The sequence below is a fragment of the Phyllopteryx taeniolatus genome, chromosome 8 (genome assembly GCF_024500385.1).
Source record: "Phyllopteryx taeniolatus isolate TA_2022b chromosome 8, UOR_Ptae_1.2, whole genome shotgun sequence".
Classification (NCBI taxonomy): Eukaryota; Metazoa; Chordata; class Actinopteri; order Syngnathiformes; family Syngnathidae; genus Phyllopteryx; species Phyllopteryx taeniolatus.
In genome coordinates this window covers 21608159-21635734 of record NC_084509.1, presented here as the reverse complement: position 1 = coordinate 21635734, position 27576 = coordinate 21608159, and the positions used below count along the sequence as shown (strand labels likewise).

Sequence of the window (27576 nt, the reverse complement as noted above, 5' to 3'; positions counted from 1 at the left end):
AACGCTGCTGCAAATACTTCAGTTTGAGGTATTTTTCATTCATTAAGCGCCATGAAATCCAATACTAAAAACATTAAGTCATTGTAGCATTCTGCACGAATCCTTAACTTTTCTCCACCGCCCTCTTTCAGGACTAAAAAAAAAAATATGAATTCATGTTGACTAGCTTTGTAGTTTTATAGTCACATTCTGTACTTAGATATGTATTACACGTAACGGATGAATTTACAACATATTTAAAGCTCCCCCCCCCCCCCCCCGCCCCCCCAACATACATATTCATATCATTTGACATTAATCACCATCGAAAGAAAACCGCTCAGACAGTCACATGCAGAAAAAGAAAAACTGTCGGCGATTACAATGTGTAGTTCCCTTGAATAAATCACTAATCTACAGTGATCAGAGTCAATTGAAGATGCTGTAGAGGGAGAGGAAGCAAATAAACATTAGGGTTCTTGCTCTGATATGGAAACATTGCAAAAGGTTTCATGATGGCGGACAATTGGGTTAGAGTGGTGCTGTCGTGATACATGTCCAAATCTGTAGGTCCTCTTCAAATCAGTACATTTGATTGGTTGAAAGCCACGACTCATGTGATGGGAACGCAGACCTGCAATCGTTTAAAAAAAAATAAAATAAATTTTTTTTATAAACAGCATCATGTATTTCATCGATACGATATTTTACAATATCAATATTTGTGACAATAATTATTTTAAGATCAGTTTAAAATGAGGCATAGCAAGACGCCTTGACCAGGAACCTTATGATTTGAGATGGAACTTTTAATCTTGTGCTGAATGTCCTTCACAACAAACAAATTGTTTCTTAGACACTGTAGAATTCCCGCCACCACCCATGTTGTTTGTCGTCTTTTTATTTTGTGGAGCCTTGAATTCTTCCCTGTGGGGGCCAAGTAACTCCTGAGTTTATCAACACCAACTGAGATAAGGTCCATCCACTCTTCCCTGTGATCCAAGTCCCAGACCTTTTTCACCCAATACTAAAACTCAGATATGCGAGCAAGTCAGTAGGCCCTTCTGAGCTCGAAGGGTGACCAGGAGCTCACACCGTCCTCCTTATCCCAGGAAGTGTGAGCCTCCACATTGAGAGGGAGACCGGTGTGACTTTCGGCTGCCTCCTCAGTCACAATTTTGGATACCGAGTCGCTGTTCGTGTACGGAGGACAAGGGAAGGAGGAGGGCGGGGCTGAGTAGGAGTTGCTTGAGGTTAATAGGTGGTAGTGCGCATCCTCGAGCGAGTGCAGCGTATAGGACTGGCCGCTGGAACCCAGGCCCATGGACGAGCCTTGGCTTGGCTGGTTGGGGCTCCCCTGGGATTCTGGACTGGGCATGGACGATGGGACGCTGACAGAAGCCAAGTTGTCTGGACAGAGAGGATCCACCTGAGGAACCGGCTCTGGAACCGACTGCTCCCACGCGTCTCTCTGAGGGTGAGAAAACAAGATAAAGAGCAATATTTCTCTACAAGGTGCACCAGCTATTGAGTACTTTTGGTGGAGTGAAGCGATTCCTAAAGTGTGGAACGAGTATCACTAGTGGTGAGCGAATCACTGAATTCATTGTTCAAATTTTGAATACTGGCTTCAACTTAAAAAAAAAATAAAAAATGAAAAATCCAGGACAATACAATTGTTAAGTAGATTTATGTTGTCATTACCTTTAAAGTGGAATAAATTAACATTTCATCATTTTAAAATGTTTGTTCTTAAACACTTATTTAGGTACAAGTTTTATTTAACTTTTATGTGCAAAAATATGTTAGTAGAATCATTATTTAATTGCAGTTTTTACTCTCCAATATATAAGCGCAGTGCTGATGTTTAAACTGCACAATGTTACAGTGGCTATCCAAATTTGTTTTTTCTTTTCTTAGGAATAAAGCTTCTGCCTCATTTTTGATCAACACTTGGGCCTACAATGCTACTGTATATTTATGTTGGTCATAATGGTGGTACTTGGAGAGCTAAATATTTTTTTGAGGTGGTACTTGTGAAGAGTTCAAGAACCACATTAGCTAAATGATCAACAATCCTGTATATCCTTACGTACAGTAACTGAAATCTTGCATATTTGACTTGCTCAATACTGACTAATGACTGATTACAGTGTTGAGTATGTTTGTGTTTGGGGGGGGTAGTTCCTCTTCGATTAAATCAGACAATCACAAAGTCAGACAAGAGCATCTTGCCTGGGATAAGAGAAAACAATGTTAATCAGAGCAATGTTTCCCAACTGTTATCGAGCCGAAGCCCAATTTGAAAATCTCACGGGCACGCAACCTAACAAAAATGTCACAAAAAGTAAGGATACAGAAATAATGATGATCAATTTACTCACACATCATCCTACTCGGTGTGAAATCTGGGCTTGTATCATTAAACCACAAGATAGATACTTTAAAACCTGCGAACAAAATGCTAATTTGTGGCCACGAAATCTGTAAAGTGTGCGCATGAAATACTCATATGTGGTCACGAAGCTCCGTGTTAGACATTTGTGGAAGCTGTTGAAGGAGGCTTTTCTCCGCCAGTCCTTCGCGTGTTCGTTGAATTTCGGACGATGAGAGTGTTGGTCAGAATCAGAGACTGGAAATGAACTTCTTTAAGATCTTTTATTGCAGAATATTCTGGGCACAAATGTTCTACAGTCAAAGGCTGCAGCTGCTCAAATGTGCTCAAATGTGCGCTTTTTTAGCGTTCAGTGCGAGATGATATACAGTGTTCAGGGCGGTGTTTAAAGCGTGAGCAGGGTGGATCCAAGGTCACAGCAATATCGCTCTTGGCACAAAACATCCTGTAGTGCGGCTGACATGTAGTTTCACAGTTATCAGAACATTTTGCTACTGAGGTTAGGTTACACAACAGAACAGTGCACAAATAAGTCTATGTATGAGCATGACATCATTATATCACGTGCGAGGGCCTTCAAAGCCAATCAGGAGTACCTTCTCCAGAAAGAATAAGGTGGAGGTAGAGCAGTGATTCCCAACCTTTATGTAGCCAGGGCCCATATTTTGCAATTGAAAAATCTCATGGCACACCAACGAACAAAAATGTCACAAAAAAGTGGATACGTTAATTACTGTGAGTACTTCCTGCCATCTAATAGAAGAGCATTTATTTGTTCTGTCTGTCACTATGCCTCACTGGCATAAATAGATGAATAAAGATACATTATTTCTTGGAAATCATTTTATTTTTTGAGCAATTAAGTAAAATTGTATCATTTCCCAGAGCACACCTGAAGAGCGCTCACGGCATACTAATGTGCCACGGCACACTGGTTGAGAATCACTGAGGAAGACTGTTCGTCCGTCCATCAGTCCGTCCGTCCGTCCATCCATCCATCCATCCATCCATCCATCCATCCATCCGGGGTCACGTCACATGGGCAGCATCTTAATCAGGGAAGCCCAGACTTCCCTCTCCCCAGCCACTTTGTCCAACTCTTCCATGGAGATCCCGAGGCGTTCCCAGGCCAACCGGGAGACAGCGTGTCCTGGGTCATCCCCTGGGCCTCCTCCCAGTGGGACCTGTCTGGAACACCTCACCAGGGAGGAATCCAAGAGACATCCTAACAAGATGCCCGAGCCACCTCAACTAGCTCCTCACGATGCGGAGGAGCACTGGCTGGACTCTGAGCCCCTCCCAGATGACCGAGCTTCTCACCCCATCTCTAAGGCTGAGCCCAGACACTCTGCAGAGGAAACTCATTTCGGTCGCTTGTATCTGTGATCCCCCTCCTTGAGCCATCACCTTATCGTTGGAGGGGTTTGTGTGTCCTAATGATCCTAGGAGCTAAGTTGTCGGGAGATTTATGGCCCTAGTAGTGTCATCCAGGGCAAACAGGTCCAAGGTGAGGGACCAGACAAAGCATGTCTCAAAGACCTCCTAGGGTGAGATTTTTTATTTTGTTTCAATGTTTTCTCCTGGCCATTGAGCGCCTTGTGGCTGGGCCTAGGGGTCTCATCCACTGCCAGGGCTTTCCCACAGGGGAGTTTTTTTAACCACCTCGGTGATCTCAACCCCAGAGATAGGAGAGCTCGTCACAGAGTCCCCAGACTCTGGTGCCTCATGGAAAGACTTGTCGGTGGAATTGAGGAGGTCTTCAAAGTATTCGGCCCACCGACTCGCAACGTCCCAAGCTGAGGTTAGCTGTGCCCCATCCCCACTATGCACAGTGCTGATGGTGCACTGCTTCCCCCTCCTGAGACGCTGGACGGTGGAGCAGATTTTCTTCAAAGCCATCCGGAAGTCACTCTCCATGGCCTCACCAAACTCCACCCACAGGTTTTTGCCTCAACGAACACCAAATCTGCATTTGCTTGGCCAGCTGGTACCCAACAGCTGCCTCCGGAGTCACTTGGCCAAAAAGGCCCGATAGGGTTCCTTCTGCTAATGGCATCCCTTACAGTTGGTGCCCACCAACGGGTTCAGGGATTGCCAGCGTGACAGGCCAGTATCACCGTATCAAAAAGCCCTGCCCCGGCACGTTGCCGCCCCCCAGACATGCCGCCCTGTGCGATCGCACACTTTGTTCATGCCAATTGCCGCTTCTGCTCAGGTAGATTACTGTGCCATACACTGATTCGCTAGCATCTGGAAAAGAGTAACCAGACATGAACGGGTGGGCCTAAGTCATGAGGCTTTAATCATCTTGAAAGCTCCTTCAGATCAGTTAACCAGTTTATCCATTGTTGGTTTAGGATTTCAGGAATTTGCTCACCCCAGCCAACGTTTCTTCCCAAATTCCCATAGAATTGCTGCAAGGTATTCTGGATCATACACTAAACTCATGACTGATAAAATCTCCCGTCAAGTATGTACACGCTCTTTGCAAAGTAGGCAGAAGTCACTTTCCAGACACCAGTGGCGTCCCAAGGCGCTTTCCACCAGAAGTTGATGTCTGTCCAAGTTAAGTACACTTACATGTTTAAAGTGGTTTTTTTTTCTCTCTCAGGAATGGATTGCAGAACATCCCGACTGTTGCGGATACATTGTGTAAGATGAAAGCTTCCTTTAAGGCAAAAGTCACTGAGGTCATGAATGAGCTCCACTGCTTTCTCCAGTCAGCTTTTTGTATCAATCACCTCATCAGAAAAGCTGCTTTGATGGTCATCTGGAGTCCTCCTCAAAGTGCACGCACAGCTTTAAGTTGACACTGCATTCTGTATTCTGCAGTTTCCTTAGTAAAATCTTCATTGTGCCACCATAAGAATCGAAGAAAGTCCTTGTCCACCTCTGCCATTCTGACATGATAAAACAGATTCCACAACAGGCATTAAGGCAATGGGCTCTTGTCTGAAATTAGAAGCACTCCTGTCAAGTAACTTGTTAGATTTGGGCCCGACAAAAGTCAATCATTCAGGGATGCATTTGTCTCCACAGTCAAAGACAAAAACCTTCTGTTGAATGAATTGTAAACACCATGATGAGGTTCTGTATCTAAAGCAGCCTGCAACTCGTCTTGGGGAACCATTTCAGCAAACACCCTGCTGATGACATCATCGAGAAACTGTGTACTCTTGATGGAATTTCTCATTTCTTTCCATTTTCCTATTAAAGAAGTAAGCCGCCGTAGGACAACAAAGTGATTGTTTGGGAAAACCCTCTCTTTGTTTCTAAATGGCAGATTTAAAATGTAGTGTCCATCATGCAATTTTACATATTACTCCATGATTTCAATGAATTTTGCCTCTTGACATTTTCACTTAATCCTAAGGCTCTTTTTCATTAAATTCTCATACTGCATTTCCAACAGCAGCTTTATGATGACAGTCATCATCATTATTTTTCCAGTCTTTACATGAGCCACTGACAACCCATCCCAGCAAGGTTTTTAATGGCAAAGGGTCAATCTTCTTGACGATTTCAAACCTCCCGAGGTTCCAGCAACTAAGAAGCGTTAGTTCCAATTAATAACTCCACTTCTGCAGGGATTTCTGGGATGTGAATGTGATCAAGGTACAGACATTTTCTGGGGAATTCACTCTTGATTATATTTGAAGCACTCACTGGAGTGTTAATATACTATTTTCTTTTGTCCTTTACTACTCAGGTTCAGCATTCGCATTAGACCTTCAAAGTAAAATGTAGCTGTTGATCCATTATTTAGAAACATATAAGTTTGAATAACTTTATTGCCATTCTTTATATTTACCTGGACTGGTGGGATTGACAGAACACCATTGCTTCCTGCTCCTATTTGTCTACTAAAGGTTTCAGCTGATACAAGTGTGATATTTATATTTCGCTCAGGTTTACTACCAGATGTCCCCGGTGCTCATTGGCTTAGCCAACCTTTTAGCATGGATGAGTAATGCTGTTAGATGACTTTGTCTGCGTTTTTTACAGGTTAGGCGCTTATCAAAAATGTTAGGACATACAAAACAATTAGGGATGACACGGTATTCATAATCACACGGTATTAAAAGTGCCTCAATGTCGTCGTGGTCTTATTACGGTGTAAAATAAGAAGTTGTTGTGCTTAAAAAGTTAGTCTTGGGTTGGCTATAGTGAACAGAGCAGAGTAAACTACAAGGAGCATGATGCTTTGGGTGGTGCTCGAGTAAAAATAAACATGGCAGTAGGTGGCACTAGCAGCCACAAGAAAAGGAGGAATTTGTTGAAACTGTGTATGCCCCAGTGGTTTACAAGTCGGATAATTGACAAAGAAAAGAAAATATGCAAACAGTGCAAGTTTATTGTGCACTACACATCTGGAAATACAAGCAACATGAGAAGCCACTTTGACAACCCAAGCAATTCAAGGACCGTATCCAACAAACAATCCAATCTGGTCAAAAAAAAAAAAAAAAAAAAACTCTAAAGGAAGCATTTACGAGCAAGCTCCCACAGAACAGTGCAAAGGCTCAAGAAATAACAAGATACATCGTGGAATATGCAGCCGTTTTCTGTTGTGGACAACGACGGTTTTAAAAGTTAAGGTTCCTGTGTTCCTAACTTGACTTGAATGTTTTCACTTTAACAAAAGAATCACAGTAATAGCTAGTATCCAATTTCTAATGTTATACATCTAAAAATATGACAATAAGTACTGTCAAATTACGCCTTCCGTATCTCCCGTCTTGCTGCCCGTTCCAGCTACTCCACCTGCCCATGCTTCCGCTTCCTTCACCTTCCATGTCCCAACGGACCACCATCGCCCCTCGGATATCCTACCCACTGAGCGATTATTTAATAAACCATTCTCATCTACTTCCTCCGCCTCCGTCTGATTTTGGGTCCAGTCCAACATCGTACGATTACCAATTGTGACACGTGCATGGCTAAATGAAAGACACCGAGTTTGTACACTTTGTACGTTGCCCCTTTATGAAGTTCAGTGAGTTGTCTTGCTTTACGGACGGTTCTGCCACATCAAATATGTGTTGACGCCCTACAGCAACTATGTAGTTCCACTCAATGCGGCGTTTGTCTATGCTAACATGTTCACAATCTTAGTTGTTTAATAGCATAGTTTCCAGTTTCAGTCTCCACGATGTCTATCGTTTTAGCGTCTTATCAATTCGGTGTATAACCAATATCAAGCTTAGTTCATGTTTGAACAGCTATTAGCAAGCTAATTGTGAAGTTAGCGTAGCTTACCTGCATGCACCTGCAGTTTCATGGTGACGGATGACATTAGACATCGTAGTTGCTGTGAGACTGGGAGACATCTTTGAGTCGCCATTCTCTTGTTCCCAATTTTATTAGGAAAAACATACAGTAATCCATGAATCCAAATGTAATCATTTTAGGCTCCCCCTGCTCCATTTTTTATTTCAGAATGTTTTTATTATTTTTAAAATATTCAACAAAGAGCACATCCATTTCCATTATGTGACACAGGGACATTAATTCACTGTACAATATACGATTAAGCAGGAGGCTTAACCCGTGTTACCTCTATACCACCATATGGGTCACTGAAAGCATCGTTGCAGATGGAAAATTTACCAAATGAAAAAAAAAGCCACAAAAAATACAATAGCAATTAAAACAAATTGAATCAAATAACAAAATAACGGAACAAAAGAGAAAGCATAAAGAAACATTGAAAATAAAAGGAGGGTTAGAGATGAGGCCACCCAACCATCAATTTAAAGAATTTGCATCAAATACCTCATCAAAAAAGATCTCCGATACCGCAATGAATTTTTCAAATGAGTTGTGAAATGAGCTACAAATCTTTTCAAGCTGGAGATGTGACATAATGTTGCACACCCACTGTGAATATGTTGGTGGCGATGTTGACTTGCAATTTTGGAATGTCAAGCGGTTAGCGATGAAAATGCAAATAATTGCAAATGACTCCTTGAGACTCCATCGTTAGTTTGTGCCACTCCAAAAAAATTGGAATGTAAGGATTCGGGACTATTGCTTCTTTTACAAATGTAAGAGAACTTGTGAAAAATTTCTGACCAGAACAGGGTAAGGCTTGAACATAGCTAGAACATATGTGCCAAAGATATAAATATGTGCAAGTTGGGTCTACAGTAGGATATCTTTTGGCCCGTTTAACCCTGGAGAGGTGCAGCCGATTGAATACTTTAAATTGTAACAATCTGTGTCGGACACACAGAGACGACGTATGTATCCGACCAAAAGCCCTCTTCAAGGTACGTTGTATTTCCATATCCAGATCCTCCTCCTACTGCCTCGGGAGTGGGCGCAACGAAGAATATTTTATGGATTGAATAGCCGAGACACACCACCCGACATACAAGGCCTAATTGTAAGACAGTCGTCAAAGGGGTCAAATGGCCTGCGTGGAAGGACACGATGGAAATGTATTACGAACAAAGTTGGTTAATTTGTTCTCTCTGACAAGGTGATCAAACGTCACAAATGTGCCGTCCACAAACAGATCTGCCACGCTTCTTATGTCTTTTTTTTTTTAGCCCAAATATAAAAAGGCCTATCAAAGAGAGTCCCAAGAAAAAGTTAAAAGCTAAAGGCATGGACACCAAAGTTTGGGTCTGAATGTTTGTGAAATTGGGTCCATATACGCAGGCTTCCTCTTACAACTGGATTATCGGTGCATTAACACGTCTAGCCAGAGATAGTGGTAGAGTATACCACCGGAGAAGATCCTCCTTAATATTTCCCAAGACATTTTTGAAATTATGATGAAATACATCCTTATAGTTTGCTGTAACATTCACACCCAGGTATTTCATTAGACCCGTAGTAATTTTGAACGGAAAAGCAACAAAAGAGAGTTCTCGAGCAGAGTTGTTTATAGGAAAATAGTACGCTTTTAGTGAGATTAATTTTATAACCAGATCATTTGAGAAATTATGTCCAAGCGTTTTGGGATTGTATTATCGGGATCAGAAATAAATAGCAATTAGTCATACAATGAAACTTTATGGACAAGGCCACCCCTAATTTTGCTGTGCATGTCCACATCGGATTGTAAAGCAATGGCGAGCGGTACAATGGCTAAATCGAAAAGAAGAGGTGACAGTGGACAGCCCTGTCTTGTGCTTCTTTGAAGGGTGAAATATTGGGAGTTACAGTTGTTGCTCCTCACTCTGGCCTGTGGCGAGGTATATAGTGCTGGGCCAAATCCAAATGTATTCAGTTTTAAGTTTTAAAGAGATGTCTGCATTCAATCCGATCAAAAGCGTTATGCGCGTCCAACGAGATTTGTATTTCAGGGGAATTCAGATTTTGAATAGGATACATGATATTAAAAAGATGCCGAAGATTATGAAATGACTGCCTCTCCTTTATGAAGCCCATCTGATCTGGATGTACAATTTTGGACACCAGTTTCTCCAACCGCACTAAAATAATTGTTGTTAGTAAGCAAACTAGTAGGACGGTAGGATTCACAATTTGTGGGATCTTTGCCTTTTATATGAATCACAGAAATAGTAGCCTGTATCATGGACAATGGAAGTTTCCTTTGTTTAAATGCGTCAGCGTAAACTCATTTCAATGTGGGCAGCAATTTGGTAGAAAATGCTTAGAACTCGGTTGAGTACCCATCCGGACCCTGAACTTTTCCGTTCTTCATTGTTTTGAGTGCCTGGACGATTTGGCTCTCTCTGCTCCATCATACTTTCTGTGAAGTGCAGGGGGCGGGTTAGCTTACTCGCAGGTTGCCATGTTTCCTGTGTCTATCCCTCCAAAAAAGAATAACTACTTTTCTTTGAAAAACAAGTTACACTGTCTTGAAAAATTGCTTATGTAATGTAATTTATCGGACACCTCTAAAAATATCAGAACAATCGGCCCAATGTTTATTATTTTATCGACACGGCAAAGTCGACCAGTCCATGAGGAAGTGCTTTGAAGATTCATTTCCGCATTTATACACGTCTTTTGTCAGCTCAATTTTGTATATATTACACCACAAATGACTCTCAGATGTCTCAGTAGAGTATCTACAGCTCACAAAGTGTTTCTGTAATTGACAGTATGTGACAGACGCAAACTTTGGCTTGCTGTGTCATAACATTGGATGATGAAGGCATCGATCTCCGGGCCAAAAAACGGTACAACACTTTATGTCCAAAAACGCCGGGCGATTTTCACCAAAATTTCTTCGTTCTTATTTATGCCCACATACACCTCTGAAAATATTAGAACAATATTAGAACAAAATATTTTATGGACCAAAGGTTTTCCTCTCCATTGAAGATCATTTGGATGAGGCTTGCAAGGAGGTGGCACCCGCCGTGTTTGTATCATTTTAATAATGACACCCTAATACAGTGGCGAAAATGTATGTAGGGGGTCAGAGCCGGCCCGTGGAGATGGAGAACACATTCACTGCTATTTTTCAATAAAAGTAACTGTTGTTCGTAATCTTGTCCACTGGAGGGCGCACTGACTACACTTCAATGACATTGATGCACTTGCATGAGAAAATGCTGTGCCACCTTAGCACTGTAGTTTTGAAAGTAAATACATCCTGTTGAAATATTTTTATATTGCAAAATTTTAGTCAAAAGGTTTGAGTTCAAAAGAGGTTGGTTTGGTGGAACCTTTTTGTGTTTTTCATACACTGCTACAATTTGTATGTATTTTTATGTATACATTTACAAAGGTTGGATAATTGAACTGTTATCCTTCAAAAATGATGGATATCATTGCAAAGGTGCCCATCACATTTTCTTGAGCAAAAAATACATAGACAATACAAATAGAAGTTGTTGGTGAAATATGGACCATGAAGACCACATACGTCCTTGTAAGAGTTAATAGCATTAACTAGTTTTAATATAATTACAGTCTATTAAAGGTACATTTGTTTCGACTTTTGTGGCGCCTCCTGAAACCACGGCGCCCTTAGCATTCACCTATTCGGCGTATTGGGTGGGGTGGCCATGCACTGACGTCATAGTTTGAGCAGTTACACGGCCATGTTGGAGGTACAGGATACGAATACAACACTGGATGGACAGGGATAGAAATGCACGGGAATAAATGATTTGAAGATGTCTTTATCCTGAAAATGTGTGGGAAATCACACAGAAACTACTCAAGCGAATCGAGAAGCAAGAAAAAGAACAGTCTATTGGTTCTCCTGTATGCTCCCATCTCTCTAGTAAACATTCCTGCAATACCTTGCGCTTTCCCACAATATCATAAATATTATCGTACCCCATGAGATTAATACAGTGATAAAACCGAACCGTGAGCTTTAGATAACGTTACATCCCTAAAACCAAGCTCTCTTTTCCTGTAAGAATTTGATTTTATATTCCAAAATGTTTGATTTTTAAGAACTTTTCACATTCACAGTCACGCAGTGCACCGAATAAACAACTGATGTTGCTTTGATTGATTGATTTCCAATGTTTCTTTACATTGTTGATGTTTGTTAACAGGGCAGACGTTTGTGCCAAAGTTCCCTCTCCTCACCTTAGATTTGACTGCAGACACAGCGTTCTCATTTCTGATGTTTGAATATCTCCAAAAATTGGATCAGACAAGAGTTTGACCTGATATTCCACAAAGCGAACAACATCATTGAAACATGGCCTGTGATGCTGATTCTCACTGTAAAAATCATTCTCTTGATATAAAAGGAAGTATTGACAGAATGAGTTAGAGCTTGGCAGGCATATCCAGTTCTCTTATGTCGTGGAAATCAGCCAGGAAAATTACTGCAGGCCATAATCCTGGAGTGAAGAAACATTTTCTGCTTTGACAACAGGCCAAATGTGTACTTTTAAGCGTTAATCTAAACTCTTTGTCTATTAATCTGTGGTGGCAAAAGTACTCAAATCTTGAAATTAATTAGAAGCACCGATTGTGTAAAAAATTACTCAAGTAAAAGTATTCATTAACTCCTGTACTTAAGTAAAAGTAAAAAAGTACATACTTACATATGTTTGTAAATCGGTACAAAACTAAATGTGAATTTGTACTGCCAGTTAAAAGCAATGTCAATTTTGATAACTTATCATAGCAGTACCTGCTAATTCTAGGTCTTTTTTGGAGCTCCCCACAGTTGGTCCTTGGCTCTTGGACAACTCTTCTGATTATTCTTTGCAAATCCTGCGAGGAGGAGGAGCGATCGAGGCAAATTTATGGTGGTATGTTTGGCTTTCCACTTTTGAATTATGGCCCCAACCATGCTCACTGGAACATTTAGAAGCTTAGCTATGCGCCTGTAACCAATGCCATCGTTATGCTTTGCAACAATTACTTTGCGATGGTCTTGAGACAGCTCTTTGCTCTTACCCATCATGAGATGTCTTGACTCACACCTTGGCAATGAGACCTTTTTGTAGGCCATCTATTACGACTGAACCAGCTGATATTAATTTGCACTGACAAGGGGCTGGAGTGCTGTTTAATTACTGATAGATTTTAGGTGTTGTCTTGGCTTTCCATGCCTTTTTGCACTTCCCCTTCTTCATGTGTTCAATACTTTTTCCTTGTGTCATTTCACATTATTCCACACAACTTCATTTCTGATCTTATTTGTTCTACTTTCTTTGTATGTATGGATTACTTGGGTTGTTCCGAACATCTGGTGAAAATTTCATGACAATAGCACCTTTGGAAATATATTTAGTGTGAAAAATGGTGAAATTAAGTGATATAAATTAAGCAAATACGTGGCTAATTTGCCGACTGGTTAGAACATCTGCTTCACAGTTCTGGGGACCGGGGTTCAAATCCGGGCACCGCGTGTGTGGAGTTTGCATGTACTCCCCGTGCCTGGGTGAGTTTTCTCCGGGCACTCGAGTTTCCTCCCACATTCCATAAAACATGCGTGGTAGGTTGATTGAAAGCTCTAAATTGCCCGTAGGTGTGAATGGGTGTTTGTTTATATGTGCCCTGTGATTGGCTGGCGACCGGTTCAGGGTGTACCCCGCCTCTCGCCGGAAGATAGCTGGGATAGGCTCCAGGACGCCCGCGACCCTCGTGAGGATAAGCGGTACAGAAAATGGATGGATGGAAAAATTCTAATAATTTTCTTCAAAAACAGACCAAGTCCAAATTTTTCACATAACTATAAAATTACACTAAATTGGTGTTACGCTTTGTGAGTGAAAGTAAATAACTGGTAAATGCACTAGAACTATATTCTCTTGAACTAACCCTTCACCTTCATTTTAATTAACCCTTAATCCTAACCCTTCAAAGAGAGAGACGAGCCACAATGATTGCACAGAGTCTGTTATCGTCTTCTTTGTTGCTATTCTCAAGATCCTGTCGACCCACTTGATTGCGACCAACATCAGCGAAGGCTTTCTCAAAGAATCTACGAACCGGATCACTATTACCAATCTCACCAACCGATGAGTTTCATGACATCATCGCTCTTGGACTGCTTCACGCAATTATCGTATTTTAAGCTCACGTTCAAGCACAATCAAAGCCAAATAAGCAGCAGCTGAAATCATGGGCGCAGCCACATTTGAGGACGTATGTGATGAGTTTGAACTCTTCAAATACTCACCACTATTTTGAATACACAAATACACACTTACACACATACGCGCACACTCACACACACGAAGATTCCTACCATGTATACATGTGATGACTCTCCAGAGAAGGGAGGCAAAAGAGACGATAGGGCTGAAGAAGGCAGGAAAGATCCCCCAGAGCCTGAGAAGGTGGTGGTGGTGGTGTTGCGGTATTCACTGAAAGTGTCAGGGTAGTAGGTGTCAATGAGAGAGAAGCTAGCTGTCTCACAGCCCAGTGGTCTGCCTCCAAAGGTGGATGGGTACATATCCGGTGAAATCTGCTTGGTAGATGCGCCGAAGTCTGAGTCCGATATGAAAGGACGCCTCATACCATAGTAGCTGGGTAACATATGAGACCCTGTAGGGAAGAGTGGGACAATTTTATGGACTCACTAAAACCAGGGATGTTCAATTCAACTTTTTTTTTCAGACCAATACCAGTACGACTATTCACTCTTCAATAATCACCGATACTAGTACCGAATACCAATACCACTAGTACTTTTGATTCATAAAATTTCAATTAACACAATGACACGGTGATGTGTCAAACCGCTGCAGTGTAGTGCCAACTCCTGGTTCGGAGGACTTAATCAATGTCCGATTTTTTTTGTGCCTTAATTATCATGGCTGATATCGGCAGCCTTTTCGGAGTACCCGATACCTTGAAATAAGGCCAGTATTGGCCCGATACCGGTACCTGGTATTGGTACTCGCCCTTCCCTAACTAAAACAATCTACTTAAAACTTGTATGAGGCAATGTTAAAATACTACTTGCTCCACCCTAAAAACATGATACAGCTATACCGCAATATTAATTTAGCAATATGGTTGTCATTAGTCACTGATGGTGTCGTGGTACACTCGCCTGACTTTGGTGCGGGCAGGGTGGGTTCAGTTCCCACTCAGTGACGGTGTGAATGTGAGTGCGAATGGTTGTCCGTGTCTATATGTGCCCTGCGACTGACTGGCGACCAGTTCAGGGTGTAGTCCGCCTTTCGCCCGAAGTCAGCTGGGATAGGCCGCAGCGCCCCGCAACCCTAACCAGGATAAGCGGTGTTGGAATTGGATGAATGTTTGTCATTGTGGTTTTCAATAATGTAGAACTTTCTTTCATGAGACAGAGATGTGTGTCTAGCATTTTCCATCCATCCATTTTCTCTGCCACTGTCACAGCTGAGCTAGAGCCTAGCCCAGCTGACTTGGGGAAAAGGCCCGGTACATCCTGGAGTGGTCGCCAGCTAATCACAGTTTTCAAATTCTAATTTTATTATTTAGCTTCATGACAGCGGTAACATATTAGAGACCACTCTCAATCTTACATAGTATTCTAATCTAAGGCAAACCACAACTACAATAATAGACAACATGAATATTATTCTCTTAATATTTTGAAGTTGTACCTCATGTTGTGGCAGGGAGTATAAAGTGACTAGCCTGTTTGGGCCTTCGTTCATTCATTCAAGTTTTTTTTCTGAAAGAGTCAATTTCCTCACCTGACATCTGAACGAAGGAAGGCGGAGTTGTTGAACCACTCTGTTAAGAAGAAAAAAAATGTTACACATGAATGACACTGAAATAAAATGTTTTTTTTTTTTTTTTATTGGCAGCAAAAATCCTACAGGTATTTTTTTTTTGTACCAAGCAAAGTAATCAATTGAAATGAACACACTTAGAACTACAATCTACATATATCTCCAAGACAATCAAGAGAAATTAAAGGATGTGCGTTAAAGTTGATAGTAGACCTCCATCACTGCAGGATAATGATAATAAAAAAAAAAAGTAATATCATTACTGCTGTCTGTGAAAGTACACCTGTTCATGTGGCATTCAGTTGTATTTTTAAATGAATGAGTAGTGTGGTCATGTACCTGCTCCATGTGGCAACTGCATTGAGGTCACTAAATGAATTGAATTGCCAAGTGATTGTCGTGGAAACATTTGGTAATTTAAACTTGATTTAAACAAACCGGACGGCATACAAAAAGGTGACGATGGTGAGAGGTGGCATCGCTCAGGTGGTACAGTGGTCTGCCCTCTTTCTCCCATGACAATGAAGTCATACCTGTACACTGGAGTTAAGCAAAATCCTGATACTACAGCAGCATCAGTGTACGGACGCTGAATTAGGTGCCATTGTTAAGTTGAGTGCTAGAAGTAGAAAAGTACTTTAGGTGAACGTTACCATTTTTTAAAAATAGAAATCCATTCCATAGCTAATTATATCAACGATGTATAGTATATCATATCTGTATAATTTTTTTTTGTAAAAACAATACCTATGAATACATTTGAAAATGTTAAAAAAAAATTAGGAAAGTAAAAATTATTGTAATGCATTCATACACTTGCACTACAATAATTGACTGTAGTATTTCAATAAATAAATAAATTTATTTAAATAAATAAAAATAAAAATACATTTAAATAAATCCTAAATTCACAAATGTAATTTTTAAATTCCCAAATCTGCCACATTTACACACAATTTGGCTGTTTCATATGATTGATTTTGTTTGTACATTTTTGTTTGTACATAGACAGTACAGGGTTTTTGGAAAATTTGCAAACACTGTATTACAAAAGTCAATATAAACATTTTTGCTTGTGTAATGTTTGCCAGCATGTTTGTTTTAAGACATAAAGACTTTTAGAGTTTAGCAGCATGTGGAGCAAAGACAAGAGATAAGCTCTCGTGTTTGCATATTGCCAACATGAAAGAGTTGCTATGAAGCCCGTGTAGGCAGGGAGGCAAGCAAATTTTGAGGACAGAATTTGAATGTGATTTGCCAATGCTAAGACTTCCTCTTATGGGCCCAGGTACGGCTCAGTGCATCTCTGAAGGCTGAGTATGGAAATGAACACATTTAAGTTCAGACTGCGTGTGTGGCTGTCTGGTTACGTGCCATCCTTTCTTTGAAAAATAAAACACACTCAAACAATAGTATCTGAAACAGCACAGATTTATGGTGTTCATATTCTGGATGGTTTTTAAGGTTTTTATTAGAACCATTGCTTTGTGATCAATAGCAATTTTCAAATGGCGTGTTAGGAAAGACTACATCCATAATACATCCATCTATCCATTTTCCACCCCGCTTATCCTCACTAGAGTCGCAGGCGTGCCGGAGCCATAATATATCAACGATACAGTCGTTCCAATTCTATTCTGTCCCTTTTCCCCAACAGTAGACAACTCACGCTGTGGTCAGTGTTTTTCTCAACACTCTCAATAGGCTTTTTATTCCCAAGGATGACGAAGGGCATTAAGCGGACATAAAGACATGGATGGCTTTCATACGCCTGTGTCTCTGTGCTTCACCTTTTGTAAACAGAAAAGTAAACAGTGAGATGAAAAGGCACTGAACTGGAGACCAAATACCCTCACACACGCATATATTGGCTTGTTGTCTCGTCATAGTATTAGACCCTGTAAAAAGGATGCACTATATTACGAAGACCTAACCACGGTGTTTTAAAGCTCCTGTTCAAAGCTCATGGCCACGTGTTATAGAAGAGTAGCCTACGTACTGTATTAGCATTGATGAGAAATGGATAAAGCACATAACCAACAGAACGCAATATTGGTTGCATACAAGATAAACTTGTTTAGGCAGCAATCAACAGCTGTGGTGCTAGGTTAAATGAAATAAATAAATACTGGTGCACCAGCCAAGACACCTCATGTTTTGTTTTGTTTTATTTTGGTGCGAGCGTTAGTGTTCAGTTATTGTATGCAAACTTCTCAGTACACTAATATTATCAAACATTGTTTCATTTTTTTGTTACAACATGCACATTCATTAGCTTAGCATTAGCGTTCTTTTTAGTTTCGCCATGATGTTTTGAAATTACAGTCGCCCCTCGCTGTATCGCGGTTTACATTGCGGGTTCAGTGCGTCGAGGATTTTATTTATTATTACAGTACAGTACAGCGCAGTTACTCAATTGCACGTCTGAGGTTATATTCTTCTTCAGCAAACTAACTAGCAAAGTTTCAGTATTTCAAATGGTGGATTCACAACCCGGTTTTGACTCTTTCAGCAAAATTGCTCTTGTACTGTCTGTCAATCAACAGCTCTAAACACAGCATTCATTCTACGACCTTGTCAGTACTTAGTTTATGAAAACAAAGTAACAATGACCAGCTTTGTGGTCAAAATAAAACAAACCAAGCTGTTGTTAATAACATTAAGTATTGAAACAGAGTGATAACAGTGTAATATAACACGGTATTTACTGTATATTTTGTGCAACCCCTATAGTTCACTGTACACAATTCTACCTTGCTTCTGCTTTAAAGCAATTTGAAGAAGAAGAAGAAGAAGAAGAAGAAGAAGAAGAAGAAGAATCAATCATTTCAATCACCTATTGGATGAATTTCAGAAGTGTGCTTCATTCATTTGTGTTCAGCACAGATTCAACTTTGCTTTGCTCACTCTGAGATACAACAGTGCCATTCATGTTCATCCTGCCATTTCTTACTGCTTTGTCACAGGTGGGCTTGAGCATATCACACCCAACATTGGCCAACAGCTGGGGTACACCCTGGAGCGACAAGCATTTACACACGTATATCCTTACCTATATGCAACTTGTAGTCTTCGTTTAACCTAGCATGCAACTTTTTGAAGTGTGGGAGGAAACTGGAATGCCCTGAGAATCCAAAAACATACAACTCTAAATGGAAAGGTCAAGGCCGAGCTTCGGACTCAGAACCTTTGACTGTGAGGCAGGAATTCGATCTCCATATTCTATCGTGCTGCCCATCCTCAGTTGTGTCTTACATACTGTATACAGTGTATACAAGGTATATTTATTTGTCTGATTCCAACATAAAAGCAAACACCTTCCTATTGCAGCGTTCCGTCAGGTGGTTCGGATAAAAAAAAAATGTCTCGCTTGTGCATGTTGATGTGTAAAGCTCAGCCTGACTACAAGTAAGAATGTGTGTTGTTGTGCTTTTCTGAGGCAACAATAGAGAGGTTGTCTGTGGTCCGTGCAAGGCCGCGGACAATACAGGCCTGCAGGTGTGTGTGGCTCAAACTTTGCATAAGCAGCCTCCTTCACGAGCTTTTCACTGTCTCTCTGTGGTACCTGTCCACCCCGCTCCCTCCTCCACACCACAGAAGTTTTTTGGAAAGCATGGCCATCACCATTGCTAGCATTGTATTAGTGTTCTTTTGTGAGGATAGGACTGAGCGCTTTGTTATGCTCTCAGCACCGTGCTTAGCTATTTACAGACTGGCTTTGCTGGAGCTTGATGGCTTTTTTAAGCAAAGAAAGATGAGGGGTTGGGGGGGGTGCTTACAAGACAGACAATGGATCAACCATGGATCGTTAGGCCACATAACCAGCTTGAACATCAACAGGAGATTTTGAAAAGGCGACCAGCAGAATGACAACTGTGGCTGTGAGCTTGGGTCAGGGAGGAAAAAATAAGAGGTGGGGAGCGACAGGAAGGGACAAAAGCAATGCATTTTCGAGTATGTTGCACTTACACTGTATCTGGGCCCATTGGTCTGTCGGGATCGTTTCTCTGCCAACAGGTCTTTGACTGTGTGCTTGACTCGAACGCCCTGGTACACTCTCTTTGAATATTCTTGATAGGGCAACAAAATAGTGTGATTACACATGATCCAAATGCAGAAGCAGTTTTGATGTCTGAGATATTGCAATTTCATGTACGTGTCCATGTTTATCACGAAAAAACTTGTTGATTTAAGTGTGTGACTGTTTTGGGTATATCGAGAGTCATGTATAAATGTCATGGAAATTATTTTTGGTCAGGTCAATGCAAATGGTATGCTAACTGGAAGTACTGGAAGTAAGTTTTGTATGGCATAACATTTCATTCAAACTTTAATCTGAAAAAAAGTACCATAAATGTTTGGAACTTCAATATTAGAAATGGAATAGATGGTTAAACATCTTACGATTTCAATGACAACTGTAATTGTATGGAAATAACATTGTGCACAAGATTTTAGACAAGCCCTAAATATGTAGTTATAATGGAGAATATATGATTATGATTATGGAAAAAAATGCTTACATACAGGACATAATTTGTGGACTATGTACTATATAGTTTACTGATTAGCATAACAAATACATGAGAACAAACACAGCAACACAAATTATTTAGCCCTAAACATTCAAAACTGTTTAAAAACAAAAAACATTAATTTTTCTCAAATAAAAACTAAACATTATGAATATACATATAATCGAAGTAAAAGTCGCTTACCGGTGTCCATGATGTGGTTGACGAGTCTAACATACACAGGGGCCGCTCTCTTCTTCTTCTGTTTGCCTACAGTAACTGAATACCAATGTTGAGCCCCATAGTGAGTGGTGTGCCTCCGTGAGAGCTTTAATTAAGCATGTCGTCAGGAGGGCAGGGACGCATGGAACATGCCACCTTACTTCACCACTGCAGACGTGAAGAGTGAGTTTTTTTTGTTTTTTAAAAGTCCTTTACCTATTTGTTTAAATGCAAATTTTGGGTAAGGACGTTTTTTGGAACGATTTGCATCTGCTTTCAAGATTCTGTGTTAGAAACATTGCGTGCATGACAGTGATGTGATGGGATGTGAGCATACCTTTTGTAAGCGACACGTCGTCCATGTCGCACGGCTTTTAAATGCTCTTTCAAGCCAATCTCACATAGAATTGGGCTGAGAGGTGCTAGGAAGAAACGACACTTTTAAGTTTTCAGGACACGGACACATTTACACAACAGACAAATATACAGGAAGTCCTGAATCTCAAAACAAAAACAAAAAAAACAGAGCTCAAGTCTTGAATCTTAGATTAGCTCCTTTGGCTGGCAGAATAATTCTGATCTTGGAACTGAAGTTGTGTTCATTTAGTTTTCACGGTGTTCGATGACTGCGCATGATGTCTGACGATACCAATCTGTAAATAAAGTAAAGAACATGTCTAAAAATGTCTCACTTGTTCATTGAGCTGAGGGTCAATCACCGCAAAGGTCGAAGGTGTTATGGCAATCAATATTAATAAAGTCATGATGCATACCTATGGACAGTGCTTGAGAAATTGATTAAACCACCACCCAGTAAAAGGTTTATACCACAGTTACATGGTTAATACACTAGTATAAAAAAGCTATTTAAGCATTTAAATATAATTACACTGAGTAACAATGTTTTTTTGTTGTTGTTGTTTTTTTGTTTGTAAGTTGTCTGTTTTTTCAATTGATTTAGGACAATTTTGCATCACTGAGTCAGATAATGACATCCATTTCTCTTGTTCAGTTTAGGTTTTTTGCCAAGTTGTTCACAGTTTATTAATCAAACGTTACAAATTTTGCTTACTGCAAATTTAATAGTAGACATTGATAAAAGTCAATATAACGTATAATATAATATAGACATAACGTACAATTGACTATCAAGTAAAAAGCATAAATACATTAAAACATTACAGTGCAGTATTAAAAATCATTACAAATAATAGGGCAAATAGAGGCTGTAATCGAGAATCATGTTCACGATTGTGTAATTTGATGCTACGATCCAAACCATGTAAAATGAAGCAGAAATATAGATTTTGACTTCACAAAATACTAAACAATGTTCATTGACACGATCAGTGAGGTATTCATTTCACAATGTTGTTATTGTGATTGTACTTTAGTGTATAATGCAGTGCAGTTATCCAACACTACGCACTATACGTTTGTGAATACCAATTTGTCGGAATCATTATTTGTAAAGTCAAACTTTTTGATGCATCTCTTGGATTGATTGTTATTAGATGTGGAGATTTATTTAATACTGTCTGTGCATATGCAGGATGAAAGCAAATCAATTCATCAAACAATACGGTGGAAACTGTAACTGATTGTATTATTCAGAATTGTTTTGTTGAGCAACTTTTAAGGTATACTGTTAATTTACAGAATCATTTACAATGGCAGAATGCCAGAAGTGTGATCTTCTACAAACGTTATACAGGTATTTCAAATTGTATACTCGCTGTTTCTACAATGGAACAAGTGCACTATAGTAGCTTGAGTGAACTGCATGGTTTAACACCTATCAGTCAAATCAGGTTTATCCAGGGAACAATTAAAGAGTCAAATGGGAGCATCATTCCAACTAGGCCACACAAATCAACACCTTGCTCATTTGCTTTTTGGTTTGCTCAAACTGTTTTATACAAATGATTGGAACAACAATTTGAGTAGAATATTGCTCAGGGCTGCATAGTGAAGCGTCGCCTTACACAATGATTCTGGGTGGGAATCTGTGTTGACTCAGTGGTTTTGTCCCCAAAAAGTATTAAAGACTCAAAAAGATTACGCTATATATGATGAATGTTAGTGTGAAGGCTTGTCTAATTCTTTCAGCCCTGTGTCAATCACAGGGCTGAAAGAATTAGACAAGTGTTCATTCAGGGGTACGCGGGCTCCTTCCAGTGGTATGCGGAAGAATCACTGAATTGTTTTAAATTTTGCGCAACGTGTAATATAGATCAAATCAAATACATTGACAAATGGACTAAACCAATGACTCCAACCACAACAAATGTAGAAGAGAGGCCTTCTCCCTTGTTGTGCTCACCCTTCCTCGATGTGCCAGCTCACCAACTCCGTACACCAGTTGACTAATATGCATGTGATATGGTGTTCATTCACTAATAAGTTCGATAGAAACACTAGAGACTTACTTGTGCTGGGATCACTAATAACAACACAGGTTATACTAACATCAACTCACAGTTTCTTACAGGTGTTTAGACACTAAAAAAGAATTCCACCGCACCACTCGACAGTAGCACTGCCTTGCTCATTTTCCCGAGAGCAGTCCCACACCAAGAGGACCCAGGGCGATCCGCCGGCCCCACCGAGGCGCCACGACAAACCGGCCATCCGGAGGAGGCCACAGGGACCCAATGCCACCCACCCCACAGCCTTGTTATTTGTTATAGTCTTGTTATTGTCAGATGGCAACTACCTAGGCAAAGGAATCAAGAATCTAGATTTAGCATGTTGAGGAAGGGTCATGAGAGGCCAAGCAGTCATCCAGCCAGGGGGGCCCGGCCTCTGCTGCATCGCAATGCAGCCAAGTGAGAACCCACCTCCCCCCTGTTACAATGACTGCTAGGTCCCCGACTGGCAGTGATTTGGCCCTTCCCCGTGTATCAGTGCCCCCGAGTGGTGTGGTGCATTAAAATCTGGAGAGGCCAGTGAGCCGAGAGGGGCAGGGCTACCAGGCACTGCTGCCTAACAGTCCACCGTACACCCACCGTCCCCCAGAGATGGGTGTATGTGGTGCATTAAAACGTGGAGATGAGTGTGTGTGTGTGTGAGTTTAAAATCCAGGGGGGCAGGCAGGGCGGATGGGCAGGGCGCACGGACCGGGAAACAGCACAGACGTGCTGTAACCCGATCCGACACCCACACCCTCCCGACCCCATACCAGTCCCCCAGGAACCCTTTGATATCTATATGTGCCCAGATGTGATTAGTGAGAAAAATATAGACAGCGAGTGGTGTGAGCGTGTGCTAAGTGAGAGATTAAGAGCCAGGTCTGGCCACCCATCCCCCACTCCCCAAACCAGGCAAGGACAAGAACCCCACAGCAGGTCAGCATCACGTGTCCTAAAAACATTATTGTTAAATAGTTGTTGTAGGTGGTCAATTCCATGTTGTTCCCATGTACTAAAATGAAGGGGTATATTATTAATTTTGAAAGATTGATTATGCCACATTTGGGAGCGCATACTAGGAGCTAATTGAGATCCTGTAGGTTCTAAACCTTGCCACCAAGCCCTTAAGGTGGATGCGATTATTGGGTTCTTGATGCATTCATGGCGTTTAAGACTTGTGAAAAAATATTGGGAGTTTTGGGAGTTTGATGATGTTGCAATCCATCTGTTCCAATTCGAGCCAAGAATCACACTCCTCACTGTGGTGCAACCATTTGATGAGGTATTGTCATTGGTTAGCTAAATAATAGTGTTTAAAGTTGGGAGCATTTATGCCTCCCTCCTGTTTACGTTGCTGAAACAGGATGGGGGCGCCTTTGTTGGTGAAATCCTCCGGGCTGGTTGGCGATGGAAGTTAGTGGATAAACTAATTCTTGCTTTCTAATTTTTTGAATACAAATTTATTACGGCAGAATCTAATGTTTGAAACCATTTAAATGTGGGTTTACATGGAATCATTGAGAATAAATTATTTGAAGTAAGGTTTTCATTTTTATTGTGGCTATACTTCCCAGTAGTGATATAGGTAAGTTATTCCAGCGTCTTAAATCAGATGAGATTTTTTCCAGGAGTGGTGTGTAATTTAGATTGGTTAGCTCTGTGAGCTTTGGCAAAATATAAATACCTAAATACCTAATGTTTCCTATAGGAATGGGGTAATCTTGGATTTGATTTGACAGAATCCATGAGTTTGCTGTTATTGGGAGTATTGTTGATTTTGGTGCAGCGGACACGCCATGAAAAGATGACACCCAGCACCCCAGCCTCCGGCGGGACTCGCTCTTCCCACCGAGATAGACGACCACGGAGTGGCGAGACGTAACTTCACATACAGACGCTAAATGAATCAACAGCCATAATCAACAAAAGCAAGAAACAGACATTTGCTTTGGCAGGCCGACGCTACGTGAATTACGAGCACCCGGAGCTTCAAAGCGGAGACCAATGAGTTCGCCCTAGGACGCTAAGTTAATTAACTTCCACCGCCAACCAGCCCGGAGGATTTCACCAACAAAGGCGCCTCCACCCTGTTGAGTACAGCGCACTTTTGAACAGGCAACAGCGACACTCACAGGCGACGGAACGGCACTACAGACATGTGTTCAGGAAACATAGTCTGTACTGGACTTGGCTGGGAGTTAATATTTTAAGAACTTTACATGAACGGCACTAGTGACTGTATTGCTGCAAACTAGAATGTCTAATGTCGAAGCTGTTGTCAACTGAACCAGATGAAATGTTTCACTCCACACCACACAAACGCCACATTGAAAATAGTAGTGTTTTAAACAACCACATAACATTTGAAACAGTCGTTACAGGTATTAAAGAGGATGAGCGTGGGACAATGCAAAGCAGGAAAATGGTCTCATTATCTTAAATCCAATCATTAATATTTTATTCCACTGGTTTTAAACCACAAAATAATACTTTGCGTCCGGATGGTTCTTTTACTCTTTGGCCCGGAGGACACGACGTCCACTGTGACCTTCGATCCCTCAGGCGGCGCTGCACCAAAAACCGACATCATTGCGTAAAGGATACCCACATGGGCTCAGGAACACTTCAGAAAACCAATGACAGTAAATACGGTTCGGCGCTACATCCGTAAGTGCAACTCGACAAAAGCCATTTATCAACAACACCCAGAAACACCGCCGGCTTCTCTGGGCCCGAGCTCATCTAAGATGGACTGATGCAAAGTGGAAAAGTGTTCTGTGGTCCAACGAGTCCACATTTCAAATTGTTTTTGGAAATTGTTGATGTTGTGTCCTCCGGGCCAAAGAGGAAAAGAAGCATCTGGAATGTTATGGACGCAAAGTTCAAAAGCCAGCATCTGTGATGGTATGGGGCTGTGTTAGTGCCAATGGCATGGGTACCTTACACATCTGTGAAGGCACCATTAATGCTAAAAGGTACATGCAGGTTTTGGAGAAACAGATCAGATGCTCCTGGAGGTACCGAAGTCTAAGCGGAAGCTGAGAGGAAATACAGCCTTTTCTATTGCTGGTCCTAAACTATGGGATGACCTCCCAGTGCACATTAGACAAGCACCCTCCCGATCCATTTTTAAAACCCACCTCAAACCCATTTTAAATTCCTTGGTGTTTAACACAGTTTGAGATTCTGCCCTTATTTTTGTGTCTTGTTTATTTATTTGTTTATTTTATTGTTGAAACTTGATTGTTTTATTGTTTCATAAATGCTATGTTAAATTGCCCTATGTAGAACACTTTGTTGTTGTTGTTCTTAAAGTGCTATAGGCTATAAATAAAATTGAGTTTCATTTATTTTGATTGCCAGTCAGTTCACAACGTTAGCAAAGCCAAAGAAATCACTTTATTTTGATTGCGTTTTTCTCTCTCAGTTCGAGCACTATGCAAGTTGATAAATGTATTAAGTTGCAAGTTAATACATTTATTAACTTGAACAGTTAATAAATGCAAGCAAAAGTGTGCCTTCTTTAAAGAGGGAAACTATTTTGTGTGCAGATTCTTTACCCATTGGACCACATTTTAAAACGGGTATTGTATATAAGTGACAGTAAGAATTCACTTTTACATTTGTAATTCGGTACATAGACTGAAGCCTACTTTTTACTTTTATTTAAGTAGAGGGGTTGAATCAGTACCTCTACTTTTACTGGAGTTTTTTTGTTTTTGTTTTGTGTTGTTTTGTTTGACACAAGTTTGACCTATTTTTTTTTTTTTTTAAGGAACGCTTCCGTCAGGACAGCGCTAGCACATTTTGTCCACTAGGTGGCAGTAAAAGACAACTTATTGTTGGAGAAAAGCGTGGCCCGAACAAATCTCAGGAATTGAGAGGGTCATGCAAACAGACTGGAAAGTTACAATCAAAATGTACAGACAAAGGTGAACACAAACATTGAAATCGACAAGCAGGAGGAGCTGTTATGTGTCCTCTCATGTACTTTGTTTGCTGGCTTTGTTTGATACCTTTTGCGCATCCCAGATACTGACTCGTCATAATAATTTATCATTGGCTGGGTCTGGTCATAACTGCTGATGTTAGTCTCAATTGTCAACAAAAAACAGACTGTGCTCAAGTTTCACTCCTATCCAGTATGCTTCCCCCTTTCTACTAATAAACAGAAACAACGCAAGTTACTTACACAAGCCATTGGTTTGTTGTTGTTGCTGTTTGTTTGTTACATCTGAGGAAAAGGCCGAACCATTTAACTTACACGACCCCAGGAACTAAAAGTAACAGGAAGTGGAGAAGCAGTTCAAGAAGAGAGGAATTAAATACCACAAAAAGGACAGTGAGGAAGTTCTACCTGAAGATCCATTCAGGCATATTATTTATTATTTGTTTAATTATTCCATAAACTTTTTTTTTATTTTTTTTTACCAGAATTAAAGGCAAATGCAAATTTGTCTATTTGTCCATGCTTACACACTTATCTTTCTGCTGTGCTCATACAACATCTCTTATCATTTTAACCCCTCCGTCATTTTGACTCCAGCATTCATATTGTCCCTCTCATGCAGTGATTTTGTGTGATTTTGCAATGAGAATATTGAGAAACTCAATTTACACCCCGAACCAGTGGCCATCTATGTACCATTGGAGGTTTCTTCCATCAATTTCGTATGGAGCCAGTTTTGAAAGTCATTTTGAAAGTCAAAATCATTTTGCAAGGTTTGTAGTTGTGTGTAAAAAAAAAAAAAAGTGACAAAAAAATCTGTTCCAGGTACAGTCCCATTTCACATCACATTCAAAAGTACCTTGTAAAGTTAATAATGCTTGGAATTTAAAGCCTGTTTGAAAAAGGACTCAAATGTTATTTCTCTACCACCATTGAGAATATGTTTCTTATCGCAGTACACGGCTCTTGGATTAGT

The 27576-nt window shown here is 40.7% G+C and overlaps 2 protein-coding genes across 2 annotated transcripts in view; both read right to left on the bottom strand.

The window, feature by feature from the left end:
- Positions 1 to 267: 267 nt before the first annotated feature.
- Positions 268 to 26956, bottom strand: LOC133482128 (POU class 2 homeobox associating-factor 2-like). The gene is made up of 7 exons (XM_061781822.1): positions 26844 to 26956; positions 20578 to 20662; positions 20223 to 20408; positions 19474 to 19574; positions 15466 to 15505; positions 14028 to 14326; positions 268 to 1450 (listed from the first exon to the last, which is right to left on the bottom strand). The coding sequence occupies exons 3-7, from the start codon at positions 20230 to 20232 to the stop codon at positions 1031 to 1033; spliced, it is 870 nt and encodes a 289-aa protein (XP_061637806.1). The 5' UTR covers positions 20233 to 20408; positions 20578 to 20662; positions 26844 to 26956; the 3' UTR covers positions 268 to 1030.
- Positions 10121 to 27576, bottom strand: part of LOC133482130 (uncharacterized) — a 240958-nt gene continuing 223502 nt past the window's right edge. Inside the window, exon 7 of the mRNA XM_061781828.1 lies at positions 10121 to 13386. Coding sequence (XP_061637812.1) covers positions 13145 to 13386 — 242 coding nt within the window. The 3' untranslated portion in view covers positions 10121 to 13144. The remainder of the gene's footprint in view (positions 13387 to 27576) is intronic.